The 18174-nt window shown below is 46.7% G+C and overlaps 1 protein-coding gene across 2 annotated transcripts in view; it reads right to left on the bottom strand.

Annotated features, from left to right (window-relative positions):
* Positions 1–18174, bottom strand: part of VPS13D (vacuolar protein sorting 13 homolog D) — a 2738381-nt gene that overhangs the window by 1572463 nt on the left and 1147744 nt on the right. For both annotated transcript variants that reach the window (XM_085608633.1, XM_085608634.1), the window contains exon 38: positions 13289–13429. In XM_085608633.1, the coding sequence (XP_085464759.1) occupies positions 13289–13429 (141 nt within the window). The remainder of the gene's footprint in view (positions 1–13288; positions 13430–18174) is intronic.

Genomic DNA, 18174 nt, shown 5'->3' with positions numbered 1-18174 from the left:
GACCTATGTGGGGCATACCTTCTATGACCACGAAAGGGGCGAAAAGCAGACTGCATGGAGTGAGAAGTTGCTGCAATGCCCAAGGACCTGGTTGTCGCCCCAGAGTCCTTGAAGCGACCAAGCGCGTTGTCTGCCTTATCACCAAACAGGTGATGGCCATCAAAGGGCATGTCCAAAAGTGTAGATTGGACATCCCCAGAGAAGCCAGAGGTTCTCAGCCAGGTGTAGCGCCTCAGGGCTACAGACGTGGAAATCGCCCTATCCAGCGAGTCAGTGGTATCCAGCCCACACAGGATTGTGACCTTTGCTACAACTCGACACTCAGCAAAAGCGCGGGCGAGCACGGCCTGGCCCTCCTCTGGGCACAGTGGTAGCACTTGCGCAACCGTGTCGCACACCGAATGTGTGTAACTGCCCAAGAGACATGCGGTGTTCGACCACAGTCCTAAGCTGGCAGAATTATTATTATTATTAATATAAGCATTTATATAGCGCAGCTAACACCCTACGGGTACCCTGGCGCTGAAATACGAATGCCTGGCTAAGTGTGGATACTCGTGGAAAAAGAGCTTTATTAAAGAAAAATTGGCAGGATGTAGACAGGCCAGCCTGAGGGTAGAGCAAGGTTTTTACCGTTTGTCTAAATAGCAGGAGATCATCTATTTGCCTAATATTAGGCGGAAGTCTGTTCCAAAGACGGGAGGCTGCCGTACTAAAAGCCCTGCCTCCTGATTTAATTTTCCTGACTCTAGGCACCTTCACCAGGTTGGCCGAGGAGGAGCGGAGGCATTCGGGAGGGGACATACCATGCAAACTTGTCCTGCAGTGATTTGAGACCGCAGCCATGCAAGGCTTTGAACACAATGCTTTAAAAAGTATCCTCTGCAAGATTGGAAGCCAATGCAACTCCGAGAGTGCCTGAGAAGAAAACCTTTTCGTCCCATGATGGTCCAGCTTCTTAGATTCCCTATCTTGAGGAGTTGTAGGGAAAGCACTACCTTTCGAGGATGAGGCTTGGACCACCAAGCTCTTGGGGGTAGGGTGTTGGGAGAGAAAAAGTGGGTCGCCCGGGGCCGGGCGGTGGCGTTGGGGGAATCATCCTCTCTACAGGAGCCCCTGTGCTGGGCTTGGACCAGGAGCCCAGGAGGACGTCAGTGAGGCCCTCATTGAAAGGCAACAAGCGCTCCAAAGAGGCTGCTGCTGGCTGAAGCACCTCAGTCGAGAGGTTAGTCCTTAGGATTCAGGGCCCGGCAGTCTGATCACGACTTCAGGTCGTGGTCGCGCTCAAAGGCACACGAGGTGCGGATCGGTGACCGACATCAGCGTGTGACAGGAGTCACAAGGCTTGAAACCGGTGGACGACTTGACATCTCTCGTGCACCAGGAGTCGTAAGACTTCAGAAAAGATGTCGACAAAAGTCGAAAATGTTTAGTCAAAAAATGACTAGGGGTACCGCTCTCTCCAGATCTGCGTTGGGTGGCGCGGAAAATGAAAGAACTGACGTCAGCGTGCAAGGGTGGCGTCTAAGTAGATACCACAACGTCATCCTAGCGATCACAACGCCGATAACAAACGCGGAGTCGACCGACGCCACCTACCGACGCGCAGGGGTACTGCTGAGAAAAAAATCTCTGGATTCAGTCTGACACCTTGGGGTAATTCTAAGGTAAGGAATCTATAACTAATAGTCTCTTTCAGATTTATAATTTACAATTCCAAGATTTTGGAAGCCCATCTTGCAAAGAAAAATAAAAACAAAAGTGTGCAAAAGCACAATAGCACATTCAGAGAAAGGAACAGCCCAGTAGCAAATTTCAGCAGTTAGGTAAGTATACATAAATGGGGAGAGGGCGCAGCGGAAGAGCAGAGGGTTTTGGGGAGCAAGGCTTAGCCACCACTGAGCAGCAGTTATCATGGAGGGCTGTGAGATGTACTAAGCCACGCCCTATTTACAACACTAAGTTAGCACAACCGAGATCATAGTTAACAAGCAAGCTTGTCGCTTCTGCTGCGCTGCACACGACACTGTTGTTATGTGTTATTCATTTTGTAAAATGCTGACTCGACTTTGCCTTACAGGATAACAAACGGTTGTTATACATTCTTAACCGTGAAATGTGCCCTTGGTCTGTACATCATGCAAAGAACGCGTCTGGGTCACTAGAAGGTACAGAGTGTTGTGTTTAGATTGATCGTAGACACTTGTTAGACATATCATGCATACAGCTGCCAATGTTTGAAGGACAAGCGTCTTTAATATTGCAGAACAGTTTGGTTTTACATTCATTCGAACAAGAAGAGCTGATGCATGCTGTGAGAGCTGATCCTTTGATGTGATTCTACTAAGCTGATCTATACGGTATGGGGTCCCCCCTGTTAGCCTAAGAGACCTTCTAATAGTCTAATAATAATAATGTATTAGATTATAGTGAAAGGAGTGTGGTCATATACCACTGTCATTAATAGTATGATTGCTCCTTTCATTCTATATAGTATTGTAACAATGTTCATGATTCTGATCTTTACTGTTAGTCTGCTAGTGTTAGCCAAAGTACTGCATCTTAGGACGCAAGGTTTATAAAATAAACTCTTTAAACTTTACTGTGTCTGTATTATTATGTTGTGGACTAACAAATAAGTACGAACAGGTATTTCGGATTCCCACCACTCCTGAGAAATATCTAAGTTGCTTGTTCTGGTTTGTCTATACATTGGGACCACCTAGCTAGATCTAGGTTAACGAATGAGATACTAAGCTAGTCGGATAAGGGGTTCTGGGTTCTGAGGGGAGTTTTCTGGTACACCACAATTCTCTGAGGTCCTGGTCTCCTACGCATAGTTCTGTGCAAAAGCAGAATCCCTGCAACATGGCGCACCTAACGTTTGGTCTTAACGTCTGAGACGCTTTAGTAGTGCTAGTTTTAGTCCACAACAACCCTCGCTCTCGTTTCCGGAAAACTTGAGTGACGGTTTAACCTACCTAGGTTTAGACTAAAGGTTCTATCAAGCTTGAGAATTAAAAAGGTTATAATTTTTGAGCCCAAGTGCTACTGTGTAAATCGTTGATCTTCTTTAAGGAGTCCTTATGGCGGTTAATATTCCCGCTCATTGTAGGGTTCCTCTGCGCGCTCATCTGAGGGCGTATGGGGTACCTGATGACGGGATGTCCGTAGTCTTTGTGGTCAGTGCTGATACCACCTACCCGTATGAGTTGTTTTACTCATGGGTGACCTTTGCGGAGGTGGATACAGACGATAATTTGTTCCACGAATATACAGCCTCGGCTGTACCTGCGGCTTATGCCCCATATCGGACTCTGGAAATGCCTATTACTGCCTGGCAGCATACAATTTGGTTTAATGGCGCCCTCCCCCATGAGGTCGTATCGGCGAGAATGGGCCCGTTGTCAATTGCAGGGGCTACATGGCCGGTACTGGCCGGATATACTCCACACCCACGCTACCTGACGGTGGGAGTGGGTGATTTAAGAACACTACACACTGCCCTGATTACGGTCCATAGGGCTTTAGTGCAGTATGTGTCACGCACAGTTCAGGTGGGTACACCTTTGGCTGCTGGACACGGGGCAGATCACCATCACGCGGTGGTGATTAGCCCTGTTATGGTTAACGCGGTAGTCGGCAAGCGCCCCCTCAGTAAGGATGAATTTCCTTACTGGCTTGCGGAAAAATTTTATCAATTAGAAGCCGTGTTTCCAAACACTACACCTGTGGATAAACAGAGGATACTCACCATTACTTTGCCGAAAGACCTGGTCCCTGAGCTTGTTGATTGTGACAATTGGGGCAAGATCTTTGCTGCGACATATTCGAAGTGCTACGGCACTCCGTCTATGGCTGTACTACCCTCCGTCATCAAGAAAGTTCAAGAAAGTCATGGTGCGGAGGCAGCTATTGAGTTGGGAATGAGGCTTGTCGACAGTTTTGATGTGGTTTGTTCCATGGTAATGGGCAACCTCAAAGGAGATGCCATGCAGTTCCAAGTTGGAAATATGCTGGAGCTTCTGGCTGATGAAGACAAGCCTCGGCAGTTCGAAAAATTATTGCGAAAGCCTACAGGATGGTTGGACATAGTGCCTTAGGTGTAAAACCCACCATCAAAATTCCTGATGTAGTGCAACAAACTAAGGTGAGTTCGTCTACAAAAGACGAAAAGCCCAACTTTCCTAAGCAGAGTTGGCGAGCCAAAAAACAAGAGAAGCAGCAACAGAAACAGGTTTCTCGTCCTGCCTCACCAGTTCAGTCGTATAGTGAACGCACTTATGATTTGCGCGATCGTACTCGTATTAAGTCACCTGATAGGTTTCAGGTTTCTGAACAACGCTCTCCTCGTTCTTCACAGGAAACATCGACTTCACACTCCGGTGGTGGAGAACGTGGAAGAGGACGGGGCACTCAAGGTCGAGACCAGCCCCGCCAGACTGACGGTAAAGGCAAGCAGGAAGACGCAGCTAGACCACGTCCACCGTTTCAGAAAAAGAAAGTTGCTGCTATCTCAGCGAGATATGCCTCATATGGTCAGGACACAGCTTCGGAACCTGACATGGGCACTAACGCTGCTAGACAGCGCGACAGAAGTTACAGTGGTGCGGGAAGCATTGCGTCCATTTCTGGAGGCGACAGCAACTGACATATATGTGACAGTTGAAACTGCTGATACTCGCGTGGCCCCCCCAGAAAGATTATTTGAAATAGTCCTTAATATTGAGGGTGACATACAACGCAAAATTAAAGTGGTTTTCTGGGATAATCTTACCACCACATATGATATTCTTTTGGCGGAGAAAGATTGGCCTCCGGCTTTCATTTTGGACGCCCCTAGGGGAGAGGAAGTTATACTTCCTGCCTTTGGGCACTCAGTGCCCACGGAGGAGTCTAATAGGTTGGCCGGGGAGTGGGCGCAGGTGCTTGCGCCTGCGTTATATCGTAATCAGGTTGGCTGGGATAAATGTTCTCCCAATCACGAGATTCCATTGCGATCCGATCCCCAGCCTCAACCCCAATATCCCATGCGTCGCGAGGCAAGACCTCACGTCGCGTCCATCCTTGAACAATTGGAATATCAAGGAGTGATTGAGACATGTGTGTCACCCATGAATAATCCTTTATTCACTGTAACGAAGCCTGACGGGTCGTACCGCCTAGTTTTGGATTACTGGCATTTAAACTCGCATTGCCGGACGTGTGCGGTACAAAATACTCATAGTTCGGCTCTCGTAGATAGTCTTGTGAGAAAACGTTTCAAAACTACGCTTGACTTATCCAATGGTTTTTATTGCCATAATCTGGCCCCTCTTAGTTATGAGTGGACAGCATTTACCTCGGGTGGCAAACAAAAATTGTTCAAGAGGCTCCCGATGGGCTATAAGAACAGCCCTGGAGTTTTTGCCGCTCGCGTGGTCTCTCTCTTAGAGATGGTAGACCCGGAAGCGTACTCGTATGTCGACGACATCTATCTGACAGACGACGAGTGGCTTCCACACCTTGCTCGTGTGGATAACATAGTGACTATGTTTGCAGACTTCGGTTACAAGTTTAACTTTAAGAAGTCGCACATTGCTGAATTTACAGTGTTGTTTTTGGGGTACGAACTCAATAATGAAGGTCGAGGCTTGGCACCGCAGTTCATTGAGAAATGCGCAAACCTTCGTATCCATACGACACTGAAAAAACTTCAATCCTTGCTGGGTTTTCTGAATTTCGGTCGATCCTACATTCCTGATTATGCCCAGCGTATCAAGACACTTTATGCCTTGATACAACCAACTTATACCAGATATTGCTGGCTGCCAGAGCACACGTTTGCATTATATACTTTGCAAACTGATCTTCTTACAGCTAAATATCTAAAAACTCGTGACAACCACACCAACCTGGTCATTAGAATTGTTCCAGGCGCGGAAGGTTTCACGTACTTAACGTTCAATGAGGGTGACACAGTCCCCATTGCTTACAAATCTCATCTGTACACTTCGGCTGAGCTGCGATTTTCCACTGTTGAAAAAGTCTTGACAGCAGTTCAGATGGCGATCCTGAAAGAACGAGCGCTATCACAAGGAAAACGCATGCTGGTGGTAACACCGTTTCCTGCTCTTGAAGCAGTCACTAAAGCTAGTGTACCAAATTCTAAGGCTTTGCATCCACGGTGGATACAATGGGCAACCTCCTTGGCTTCGCCAGACGTCGAATACATCTTTGACGCGGCGTTGCAGACTCAGGAGAGTTTGGAGTATGAATTCGTTCATCCTGCTCCGCAGTCATTGCGCCCCATCGAAGAATACCATTGTGTCATATACACTGACGGGTCGGCGCAACCGGCAACTGGAGCAAGGCACGCCATTTCAGCGGCTTGCGCAATTGTAGTCGGTACTTTCGTGAATGGAGAGCTCAAATCTGATGCAGTGCATACGCAGTCATTGGGTGATTGTACCGCGCAACTGGCGGAGCTTCGTGCTCTAGTACTTGCACTTGAATTTGCTGATCACAGAGTCACTACTCTTATAGTGAGTGACTCTTACTATTGTGTTCAATCTTACAACAACAATATACTTTTTTGGATTATGAATGGTTTTCGTGATTCCAAAGGTTGCTCAGTAAAGCATAAAACAATTTGGGCTCGAGTGTCAGAACTCAAAGGGAGTCTGCCACTTGTGGATGTAATTCACACTCTTGGTCACCAACGAGTTGGTGTCCATGCTGTCGGTAACAGTTTTGCTGACGAGGCAGCTAAAACGGCAGTGGCGACATATTTAGTAGCAGCAGTTACAAGATCAAAATCTAAGATTGATGCAGACATCTTAGCAGCTATAGCTGCTTCTGAGACAGGGACGAACTTCCCTAGAGGTTTCCCTTCTCGATACCATTATCACTTAAGTCCTGATAACGTCCCATTAGTGAGGATTAACGACGTTGGTGATAGATTAATCCCCAACGCGGACTGCAGATCAAATCTGATAACAGCTGCCCACGAAGGTGTTGCGTCTGCGCATGCTGGAGTGTCAGCAACTGTCTCTCTTTTGCAGCAACGTTACTGGTGGTACGGTTTGTATAAACAAGCGCGGGCTTATGTACTTAATTGTGACATTTGCCAGCAGATCAAACCTTCTTCTGTTGCGCGTCCACCTCCAACGCAGCTGCATATATCTAATCAACCACTAGCGTGTGTTTATTTAGATCACTGCGGTCCTTTTACCTCTGATACTGCGTACAAGTACATCTTGGTTGCAGTGGATTCGTGCACACGTTTTCTGTGGGTGTGGCCACAAAGGAGTGCTGATGCCAGGACTGTCATCAAAGCATTGCGTGTCTTTATAGGGAGTTTTGCGTGTGGTACCCTTCACTCTGATCAGGGCCCGGCGTTCGCCTCTAAGGCTTACAAAGAGGCTATGAGAAGTTTGGGGGTCCAAGTCAAATTTTCGTCTCCATACCGGCCTGAGGGCAATAGTGTTGTGGAACGGATGAACCGTGACCTAAAGCAATCGTTGACAGCCAAGGTGTTAGGTACAGGCCGGAACTTGCTTGCCCACTTGTATGACGTCCATCGTGCACTTAATAATCTCCCTAGAAGGTCTCTGGGTGGGAGGACCCCTTACATGATGCTCTTTGGAGTGAGAATGTTTGTTTCGGACCTTGACGGTCTAGACATGGCGGCGGCTGCCGCCCCTTTTGATCTGGATGACCACTGTGCAGAATCTACAAGAAGCAAGAGACACTCTGGCAAAAGAACACGTGCCCTCTGCATCAGAAGAAGCGCTCCTGATTCCGGTGGGCGGCTGGCTACCTCAAGTTGGTGATCTGGTCCGTGAGAAGGTGGAGAACAAGAAGGAGTTTGGCCCCTCTTATCGTGCACCAGTCCCGGTGCTTGGAGTAGTGGGTACGCGTACAGTTGTTTTACCACCACTTCCTGGTCGCAAGGAAAAAAGGTACATTTCAATTGAAAATGTCAAGCTACACAGGGTGGCCGATTCTCCATAGTATGACACCTTCGGTTTCCTGCCCTTCAATGCTGAGAAACTCTGTTGTGTTGCCACCCTCTATCATCGTGCCTGAAGTTTCCATTGAGATGACTACCGTTAATAATCCGCCAACTCATGCTGGTGGTTTGCCCGCTGATCCTGAGTATGCTTATCCTACAGAAGTCGCTTTGCCCCTTTTAAATACAACAACACTTGCCCAGTCCCAGTCTTCCTTTGAAACTGAATCATTGACTTCCACTGTCCCTTCCAAAATCTCTATATTTTTTGCCTGGTTCAAGAGACATTTTTTAGGTGCACCTTGGACTTACATCTGGTTGGTGCTGATTTGTATTTTTTTATTCATGACAATTGGCTTTGTGGTAGTGTTTTTTAGACTTATCAATGGACACTACCTGAATGAATGTTCTACAATTCAATTAATTGATGGAACTTTGGCCCCACATTCCTCATCACACATCATGAAAAGAGACCAGACGTTTGTGAACATCACCGCCTGGCCTGTACGTGATGGGATTGCTTGGGATGCGGTGAACTTTCAAATTCATGGTCCCACCGAAGTTATTAATGTGCCAACTGTTTTTCGTGTTTCTATGGGTGATGTATTTAAACAGAACATCCGCTCAGATGATTGGGATGTACAAGCAATAGAAGCACTGTTTTCTGATTTAAAATATTATGCTGCATTTGATGCTGAGGATCTGTATTTAAATACTGCGAACTATGATGAGCAGTTTTGTTTTCAACATTATGGCACACATTTCCTACACAGAGCAAATACTTTTAGAAATGTTGTTAATTTCACACAATGGGAACATTGTCCTGTACCTATGCCCGGCAGCTCTGCCACTTTATTGAAAAAATTCACATACTTTTCAGATTTTAGTGCGTCAAACCCTGAGTCTTTTTATTTTAAAGTAGCGGTAGAACCCACTTCTAAGGTCAGACTGACACACACAAAATAATTATATTCCAAATCCTTTATGGAGGAATTGGCTATTGGAGGTTATGACGTATGGAAAGCTACTATCGATCTTAAATCGGTTTGGGGAACTAAACCGTGGCAGGTACAAGGAACAGAAGCTTTGCATCGTGCCTATCTTATCCCTAACCATATTTTATATTTAAATTCATCTATTTTTCAGACCACCTGTTTTGGATTGGCTATATCTAAAAAATTAATTTCCCCCTCGATCCCTGATCTGGGTGCTTATCCTGGTTGGGAAAATAACTCAGATCTGTCCCTTACTATGTTGCAGTCGCTTGTGTACAATGGCACCTTCAATATTTCAACATTGAATCCTGAGGGTTGGTTGGTATGGCAAACAAGCTCAGATTCCTGTCAACGTCGATTTCTGGATTTGGCTCCGGGGTATACACAGCTTAGGGTTGACCCTCGTTTCACATCTTCACACACGGTGACTACCTACTCTGTAGGTAAGTTATGTCAGTCATGGCTGCAACATTCCACGTTAACTTCAGTTAAGCTTCATTTGTCACGTTTAAATGAAAAAATAGATTTGAATGATTTCATTAAGGGTCCTGTAAATGGTAGATCTAAACGATGGGCTTATGCTATTTACAATGAAATCTGGAAATTGTCGCAAATTGAAGCTGCTTCTAGATTACGTGCTATTGACCAGGCCAATATGGAAAAAGTGTTGGCTGTGATAGATAATAGTATTAATATGTTGTCTTCTAGAATTTATACATTAGATAATATTGTTTCTTCTGTCGTAGACATTGTGCAAGATGATGTATCTGTGTTGTATCATGGCCAAAATCAGTTGCGTTCAATTATGCAGTTTGCATGGACATTGCAAACGTTAAAGGCAGGGAAAGTCCCTTGGGATTACATGAATATTTCATCATTGTTCCTGCCGTTTAATTTGACTGAAAAACAGCAGTTCATGTCCATGAAAGATGCAACTTATGCATTACTGCACATTGAAAAATTAGAACCTTTACCTTTTTCTGTAGCTGAGTTAAATTCAGCCGTGTGGTTAGTTCACGGATTAGTAACTTTACCGTTCAGTTTGTTCAAGTTTAGTTCGTGCATGAAACACTATGCTATCGGCAGATATGAGCAACTTGGTGATGCGTTTCTGCATGAAGTTTGGTCACTTCCGTTCACTTACAGATGTGTAAGGGATGGCAAGGAGGTTTACTTAAAAGGTGAAGAATGCAATTCCGCTCCTGATCACTCTGTTGTTTGCAGACATATACAATTACATGGCGCTTGCAATATACACGCTCCTAATTTAGCTTGTGTCCTAAAGGGGATTCCAATGCCAGTTATAACGTCTTCTTTTAAGCTGCTTGCCAACGGTAGTTATTTGCTTTTAAATAGTGAAGCTTGCTGTGGGATGCTAGTGGGTATTCCTTACATAGTGACTGTTTCACAAAAAGTAGTTTGCTGTAATAACGTCCTTTTCCCGCCCCCGCAAGGTCGACTCGACATATCCATCTGGCCAGCGATTCCAACCTTGAACGCAGAGTTCAATAGGATGAGCAGAATAAGGGCTCTTTTGTCTAAAAAAGAGGTTGCGTTGACTTCATCCCGTGAAACATTTCTACTTAATGTTGCGAATACACGCACTGAGGTACAGGCTCTTTTAAATACCGACCTCCCCCTCCATTTTGGAACCTTGATTCATACTATCTTTAATGCTTCGTCTACGACTGGCCTTGTTCATTTTTTTTAAATTGTGGGCTCCGGCCTCGTGACATCTTTCCAGACTATTTTTGGTGTGATCCCCGCATTTTTACATTCTATTTTTTCGAGTGTCTTCGGAGGGTTCCCCTTGCTCCTCACTTTGGTGGCTGGGATCCTCGTGTTGATTTGCGCACTTCGATATGGCTGCACACCGGGAGTTGCAAGACATAATGCTGCGCTTGCTCCATCTTCGTAGCCGGATGCTTGATTTCTACTACACCTTACCACTGGCGGTTTTAAGCGTCAAGTATGGATTGTCTTTCCGGTTTCCCTTTTTTACGTGTGTGCAACCTGTCTTTCATTGCCTAGATTGTCCGTTCCAATGGGCTCTGGACTTGTGCCTGTCAAACTTGGCGTCACCTGACCCGGATTTTGATGAACTAATGTGTCCCTTAGTGGCTCATGAATTCGACTGTTCTGGTGTCGGGTTTATGGCTTTGGGTGCTGCACACGGAGTCCTTGGGAACTGGGATATCGGAGAGGCAGCTATTGATTTCCTTGAAAGGAGTTATATTGAGGAGACTGACAGTTGTCCTATCATGGTGCTGGATGCTCCGATAATTAATGAACATGTGTGTTCCTTTCCCTTACTCAACTGGATGGCAGATACTTTTGCGGAACGCTCCAATGATTTCCTCTTGGAAGCAGTCGCAACTTACGGTGCATATACCTTCATGGATTGACTTAATTGACATTGTCATTGCAGCTTGCATCCAGATTTATTAATTTTCTACGCAAGTTTTGCTTATTTTTTACCACATAATTTTTCATTTTCTAAACAAACATTTTTTAGTTTTTTCTCGGACTTTACACTTACCTTATATGACCTTGGTCCCGTTCTAAATCACTTGAACTCTGCGTTCTTAATAAAGGTATCCCTATTGGTTAGTGCTCCGATCATGGGGGGGTGTGAGATGGACTAAGCCACGCCCTATTTACAACACTAAGTTAGCACAACCGAGATCATAGTTAACAAGCAAGCTTGTCGCTTCTGCTGCGCTGCACACGACACTGTTGTTATGTGTTATTCATTTTGTAAAATGCTGACTCGACTTTGCCTTACAGGATAACAAACGGTTGTTATACATTCTTAACCGTGAAATGTGCCCTTGGTCTGTACATCATGCAAAGAACGCGTCTGGGTCACTAGAAGGTACAGAGTGTTGTGTTTAGATTGATCGTAGACACTTGTTAGACATATCATGCATACAGCTGCCAATGTTTGAAGGATAAGCGTCTTTAATATTGCAGAACAGTTTGGTTTTACATTCATTCGAACAAGAAGAGCTGATGCATTCTGTGAGAGCTGATCCTTTGATGTGATTCTACTAAGCTGATCTATACGGTATGGGGTCCCCCCTGTTAGCCTAAGAGACCTTCTAATAGTCTAATAATAATAATGTATTAGATTATAGTGAAAGGAGTGTGGTCATATACCACTGTCATTAATAGTATGATTGCTCCTTTCATTCTATATGGTATTGTAACAATGTTCATGATTCTGATCTTTACTGTTAGTCTGCTAGTGTTAGCCAAAGTACTGCATCTTAGGATGCGAGGTTTATAAAATAAACTCTTTAAACTTTACCGTGTCTGTATTATTATGTTGTGGACTAACAAATAAGTACGAACAGGTATTTCGGATTCCCACCACTCCTGAGAAATATCTAAGTCGCTTGTTCTGGTTTGTCTATACATTGGGACCACCTAGCTAGATCTAGGTTAACGAATGAGATACTAAGCTAGTCGGATAAGGGGTTCTGGGTTCTGAGGGGAGTTTTCTGGTACACCACAATTCTCTGAGGTCCTGGTCTCCTGCGCATAGTTCTGTGCAAAAGCAGAATCCCTCCAACAGGGCAGGAGAGCAAAAGAGGATCCAGGGGGAAGGGGAGTATAAAAAAAAGCTGAGTGGAACAGGGAGGGGTGGAGGAAACAACGGACAAGCTAGTGGTAGAAGAGCAACACAGAGAGTGCAAGAGTGCAGAGGAAGGGAATGAAGGTCGATGCAGCACACAGAGAAGAGAGCAAGAAAACACATGCATTCCCTTGGAGTGATGAAAGCAAAATAAATAAAAACTGTTCTCTGAACGTAAGCAGTGGAAGGATACATGGCATCCAAATAAAAAGGATGGTAAAGAAGCTGGAGGGGGAAATTTAGTCAGTAATGAAATGACATAAAATCCACAGTATGTATTGGTATTGTACATAATAGACCTCTCAAGAAAACACATCTAAAGCTGTCTGCATGCAACAGATAAAAAGTTACACAATGCCTGATCATATTTTATGCCCATGGAATACAAATTATCCAGAACTAGACTGGAAGTATGTACTACTTAAGGAAAGTCCACTAACTAACATCTTGGTGTGTGAGGTTCACCTAGAACTAAAAATGATTTGATTTACCATTATTTTATTAGCAAGTGGTGACATGACATATTCAGTGAAGATACCTAATCAGGCTAAAGCTGTGAAGTGATATTGAAATGCTCCTAAGAAGTAAATGTGTGCTGGTTTGATCTTTTTGTTTACATGCATTTAGTAACTATATATTCAGTGTTTGTTTTTTAATTCTTACCCATTAGCACACTGGTTATATTGATATCCAACCGATACCTAGCTGTCACGTCGATCTTTAATCGAGGAGAGTGAAGGCGGCTGGCTGGTTGCTGCTCCCATGATAAGGAACATGGCCAAGGTTCAATAAATGGCTCCCATCCTAAACATAAAGCAACATATTTAGCAGGATGGTATCATTCCCAAATTGCAACTGAGTTTCCTACTCATCAATTAACAACACAATATTTATGGTGCATTATTAGATAACTTGATTTTCAAATGTGTTTTTCCAATGCAATTTTAAATTCCCCACCTCGTTCACCAATTGAGCAAGAGGTGCATCTAGAACTGTTAAATGTCATATCTAGGATAAGTCACCTTTAGGGGAGTACATCACTCTTAGGTAGGTACAATTTATTTATACCATATTGACTGGCACTTTGATGACCGTACAGGTAACAGAAATCTGCTTCCTAAAAGAAATTACTGCTACAAAAGTACTACTAATGCACATCCTTTAACATGTTGCCCCCTTCAATCTATCTGTATGTACTTTCCCTTGCTAGTTTACCCTTATTCATTAAAAGTACAGACACTTTTCCGTTCAGTCAATAAATTAGCTTTCACCTCACCGCTGGTACTGAAAGTATCCATATTTCTGTATCATTGATTAATGATAAAAGAAACAACTCTCCTCCGAAGGGGGACCAGAGGGATTTGTCATTCCTGTCCCAGCGAAGTGTCTAGAAGGTGCTTAACTTGGTAGTAGGGTTTCAACTGGCGCTGGATCCACCACAGTCAAAGGACGTGGGACAAACTTGACTTCTTGTGGCACATCAGAGAGTGTAGGAGCAGTCTGAAAAATACTGAGCATGGCCTTCCTGAAAAGCTCAAATTTTAGAGGCCAAAGATCACTCAACGGAGCCTCTTGTTTTTGGAATAGGCTAACCTTTTGAGGGACAGTGTTACCTTGAAGGTCTTCCCTTACTAATCGTCTTGTTGCACACTTGTAGTACCTTTGCTGAATCATGATCCACCTTGAGACATCACATAAATATTGGTCCAAAATGGATATCCGCTTCTTGCAGAATGACATTGGCTTACCATTCGAAAGTCCCATTGCTGTACTGATCACTCTGCCCTACTTACATTTCTCAAAGAAGTGATCCACCTACAAAATTCTTTACACCAAAAGGCATTTCTAGAGCTGGGCTTAAACAGCCATGTATGTTGCCTAAGCCAACCTCTATGACTGTGTCCAGTATCTGATAGAGACTACTAGCTGCAGATTCCTTAACGTAGAATTATCCCAACGTGAGACTGGACCCGGAAAACTTTCTTTGCCCCAGCATCTCTGCGCGTCGGGGGGTAGTACCATGCGACTCCGCCCTGACGTCGTCCATGGGCGTGACGTCAGTGAGGTTACATAAGCCCCTCCCCGGCGCGCTAACATCAGTTTCCTTCTTTTCCGCGTGCAACGCGGATCCGGATCCTGTCCCTGTCCTGTTTTTCAGGCCTTCTTCTCACGCTTTTGCGTTGTGGGACAGTGTGCGAATGCCTTCGAGCTTTAAGGCGTGCTCGTCTTGCGCGAATCAGATGTTGGTGACGGACCCTCATCCTATTTGCATGTGGTGTTTCGGGGAGCACCATGATTCCACGGACTGCAACGCTTGCCAGCATCTGAAGCCTAAGTCCATGCGGGAGCGTCGAATGAAGCTCGTCTCAGCCCTGTTGTCCAGATCTGTCTCGTCCCAGTGTCCGTCCCCAACGGAAGGGTCCAAAAATCGCTGCTTCCGATTCCGGCATCGCCCGTCACCGAGGCCCCTAGGGCGTCGCTCACCCGTTGGTAAGTCTTATAGCTTGTCTCCGAGGCCTGGTCCCTGCTCTGCGGAGGGTGCCAGGGTGCCAGGGCGACTGCAGGCTTCCTTGGCCCCTTCTCCTCCTCTTCCTGGGACATCCGCGGATCCCTTGCCACGTGCGGGGCCTTCCACAGGGTCGCCGGCGCTGACGGGTTCGGCTTCAGGTTCTGGAGGTGTGGTGTTGTCGGGGTGCAGGCCTACGGGGTTCCACTCTTCGGCCCACGGCGCCTCTGCCTCCCTGCAAACCCCGAGGGGGTCCCTGTGGTGTCGCGGAAGGTCGCTGGGACTCGCAGCTCACCCCGAGGCCTCCTCTGTCTTCTGGGCAGGCGGCGGCCTTGCCAGAGGCCGAGCTGACGCCGCTCAGGCGCCGACGGCTGTGGACCCCTGCGGCGCCACGGGTGCTGGCTAGGGGTCGGGCGCGTCCCTGGGTCCCTCTTGTCTCTCCACGCAGGCGGCTGCTTCGTTGGAGGTCGAGTTGGTGCCCTTTCGGCGCCATTCTTTCACCGACCCGGAGCCGGCCCTGCCCCATACTCCTAGGGTGCAAGTAGCAGAAGAGGTTGTCTCGGCGTCCCCTCCGGCTCCAGTCGACCTCACACCGGCACCTGTGGTGGACTCTACAGCGCCGTGCCGGCTTCGGGTCATCGACTCGTCTCCAGAGGCCTCATCCTCCCCGGAGGTTCGTCAACTTTTTGTCTCTTCTTCCCCGGAGACGGGCCACCGCGTCGTGGCTTTTTCCCCAGCGTCTTCCAGGGAGGGCTCTTCGCCGTCCCCGCGGCCACAGCCTTCCCCAGAGGCACCTCAGGTCCCCCACTCTTTCGTCAGTCTGCCTTTCTTTCCACCCTTCTACTCAGGGCCCTCTTCTGCTGACTGCTTTTCCTTCCTTACCTTTGGTGTTGTTTCCTCCATCACGGGAGGCCCGATGCTTAGATTCATGGTGGCGGAACCTCTTCGCTTCCTCTAGTGCTGCTTTGCGAGTACTCAACACGCTTTGTGTGTTGGCCAGGGCTACTTCCAGCTTGTGGGATTCCGTGGAGTCCCTTCTGTCTTATGCCTCTCAGAAAGGTGATCTGCGACGCCATGTGCTGGATGGCCGGGAGCTGGCCGTGTTTATTCTTCGTTCGGCCCTGGATGTTTCTGATGCTCTCGGTCACACAATGGCAAGTTCAGTAGCTCTCCGTCGCCATGCTTGGCTGAGGAATAGCGTTTTCCCTGAGAATGTGAGAGAGCATCTTGTTGCCCTGCCCTTTGATGGGGTGCTTTTGTTTAACACCCAATGCGGATGCTGCCATTCAGTGGATCCTTGCGGGGCTCCGTCCTCGTCCTCCGCCTCCTCCTTTTCCGTAAACTTGGCTTTTCGGTCCTCTGCTGCTTTATGGGCGGCGTTGTTTGGTTGGACCATCTGTCTGTTCTGGTGGGTTGGTGTGCCTTCGGGTCCTTAAGTCGACCCCTTTGTGCTGTTGGATGCTGGAACAGTCCCTTCGGATTTTGCGGTTCTTTGGTTGTGGTCCACCCCTATGTGTCCTCAGGTTGGGTCTTCTGTGTGCTTTTTGATTGGCTGATTTACAAGCCGTCTGTGGTTCTATCTGCAGGTCCTTTATGTTCTTTCCTCTGCTGATGGGATTTTTCCCTAAGACGTGTTCCCATGTTTTCTTGGGACGTATCATACCCTAACTTTATGTTCTGGTCCTCTGCTTCGGGTCTTTCCCTAAGAGGTGTTCCCATGTGTGAGAAGTTGGCCTGGCATATGCTGTCTCCTAGTTATAGGGACACCTTGCACCAGTCCAATTCGACTCTTATTGATGATAGGTTTAAGACAACCTTTAAAGAAAGCTATCCTAGTGGTAGCTGTGGAGAGCAGCCTTCAGGCTAAGTCTTGAAGGAGTGTTAAGCTTATTGTTTTACCATAATAACCTCTTGAATAACCAAATGAAAGAGTAGCCCACACAGGTATATATATAAAATATATGTATTTATTCTAGACCGAATCCCACAGTCTCTTTATGAGGCTAGTGGCAAAGTTACAATTCAAACAAGCATTTATAAACACAATAAATGGCACAGGAATCACAGGGGCCCAGGGGGGGACCAAACCATATATCAAAAAAGTGGTATAAGAACCACGACAATTCTACAGACAATGCCTAGGGCATTTAGGATCGCTGGCCCCTTAAGAATCCACCCCAGGTTATGAGGAAGGGGACCCACGGGAGGCGCGTGCAGTGGAAATAGCTGCTATCGGGATCTCTATTAAAGCCTATGGAGAATGTCGCGGTTTGATTTACACAGATTAAAGTCACTTCTAGCAGGAGTACAAAGTTAAAACTTTAGACTTAAGCTTTTGAGGAGCCCACTACCACGAGAGTACCGAGGTACCACTGTTACCTGCCCCAGGGAAGCCGGGTGCATAGGTCGTTTTTGATGTCGGGTCGCGGGCTGATTTTCAATGGGAAAATGTTCAAAAGTGCTGCTAGCCAAAAGCGTCGATGATGCCGTGAAGATTGAAGTTGTAGAAGTTGAAGAGAAGAACCTGAAAGCAGAGGGGACAGAGTCTGGGTCACGGCACAGTGACCAGGGAGCTCAAAGCAAAGAGCCCTTCAATGTCGGGTGCTTCAAGTGGAAAGAGGTGTAGCTTGGATCTGCAGCCACGGGCTCCGGGAGGCTTCAAGGAAGGCCAGCTTCGGGAGGGCGACTGTCCCACGTCGGATGAGGGTCGCTGCAGTGTTAGTGTCCGGATTGGATCCACTAAGCCTTGGCAACCGCAACCCACGCAAGATGAACAAATCAGCTACTGGTGCAGACCCACGAGGTCTGTGAGAGGTCTCCTTTGGAGAGACTGTAGAGCAGGCCTGGAGCAACCAGGGGAACTCTTAGTTGTCGAGATTTTCCTCCGCTCGGGCCCACAAGTCGAGAGACAAGGGACCGCGGAAGGCAGCAAAATGGAGTGCGTAAAAGGGAGCCCACGGGCAACCGGAAGGGGCTAGGGCGCTGATCTTTGGCACGGATGCTGCTTGGTGGTTGGCTCAATGATGGGCCAAAACACAACTTC

Source organism: Triturus cristatus, chromosome 1_2, assembly GCF_964204655.1.
Source record: "Triturus cristatus chromosome 1_2, aTriCri1.1, whole genome shotgun sequence".
Lineage (NCBI taxonomy): Eukaryota > Metazoa > Chordata > Amphibia > Caudata > Salamandridae > Triturus > Triturus cristatus.
This window is presented reverse-complemented; position numbering and strand designations above follow the sequence as displayed.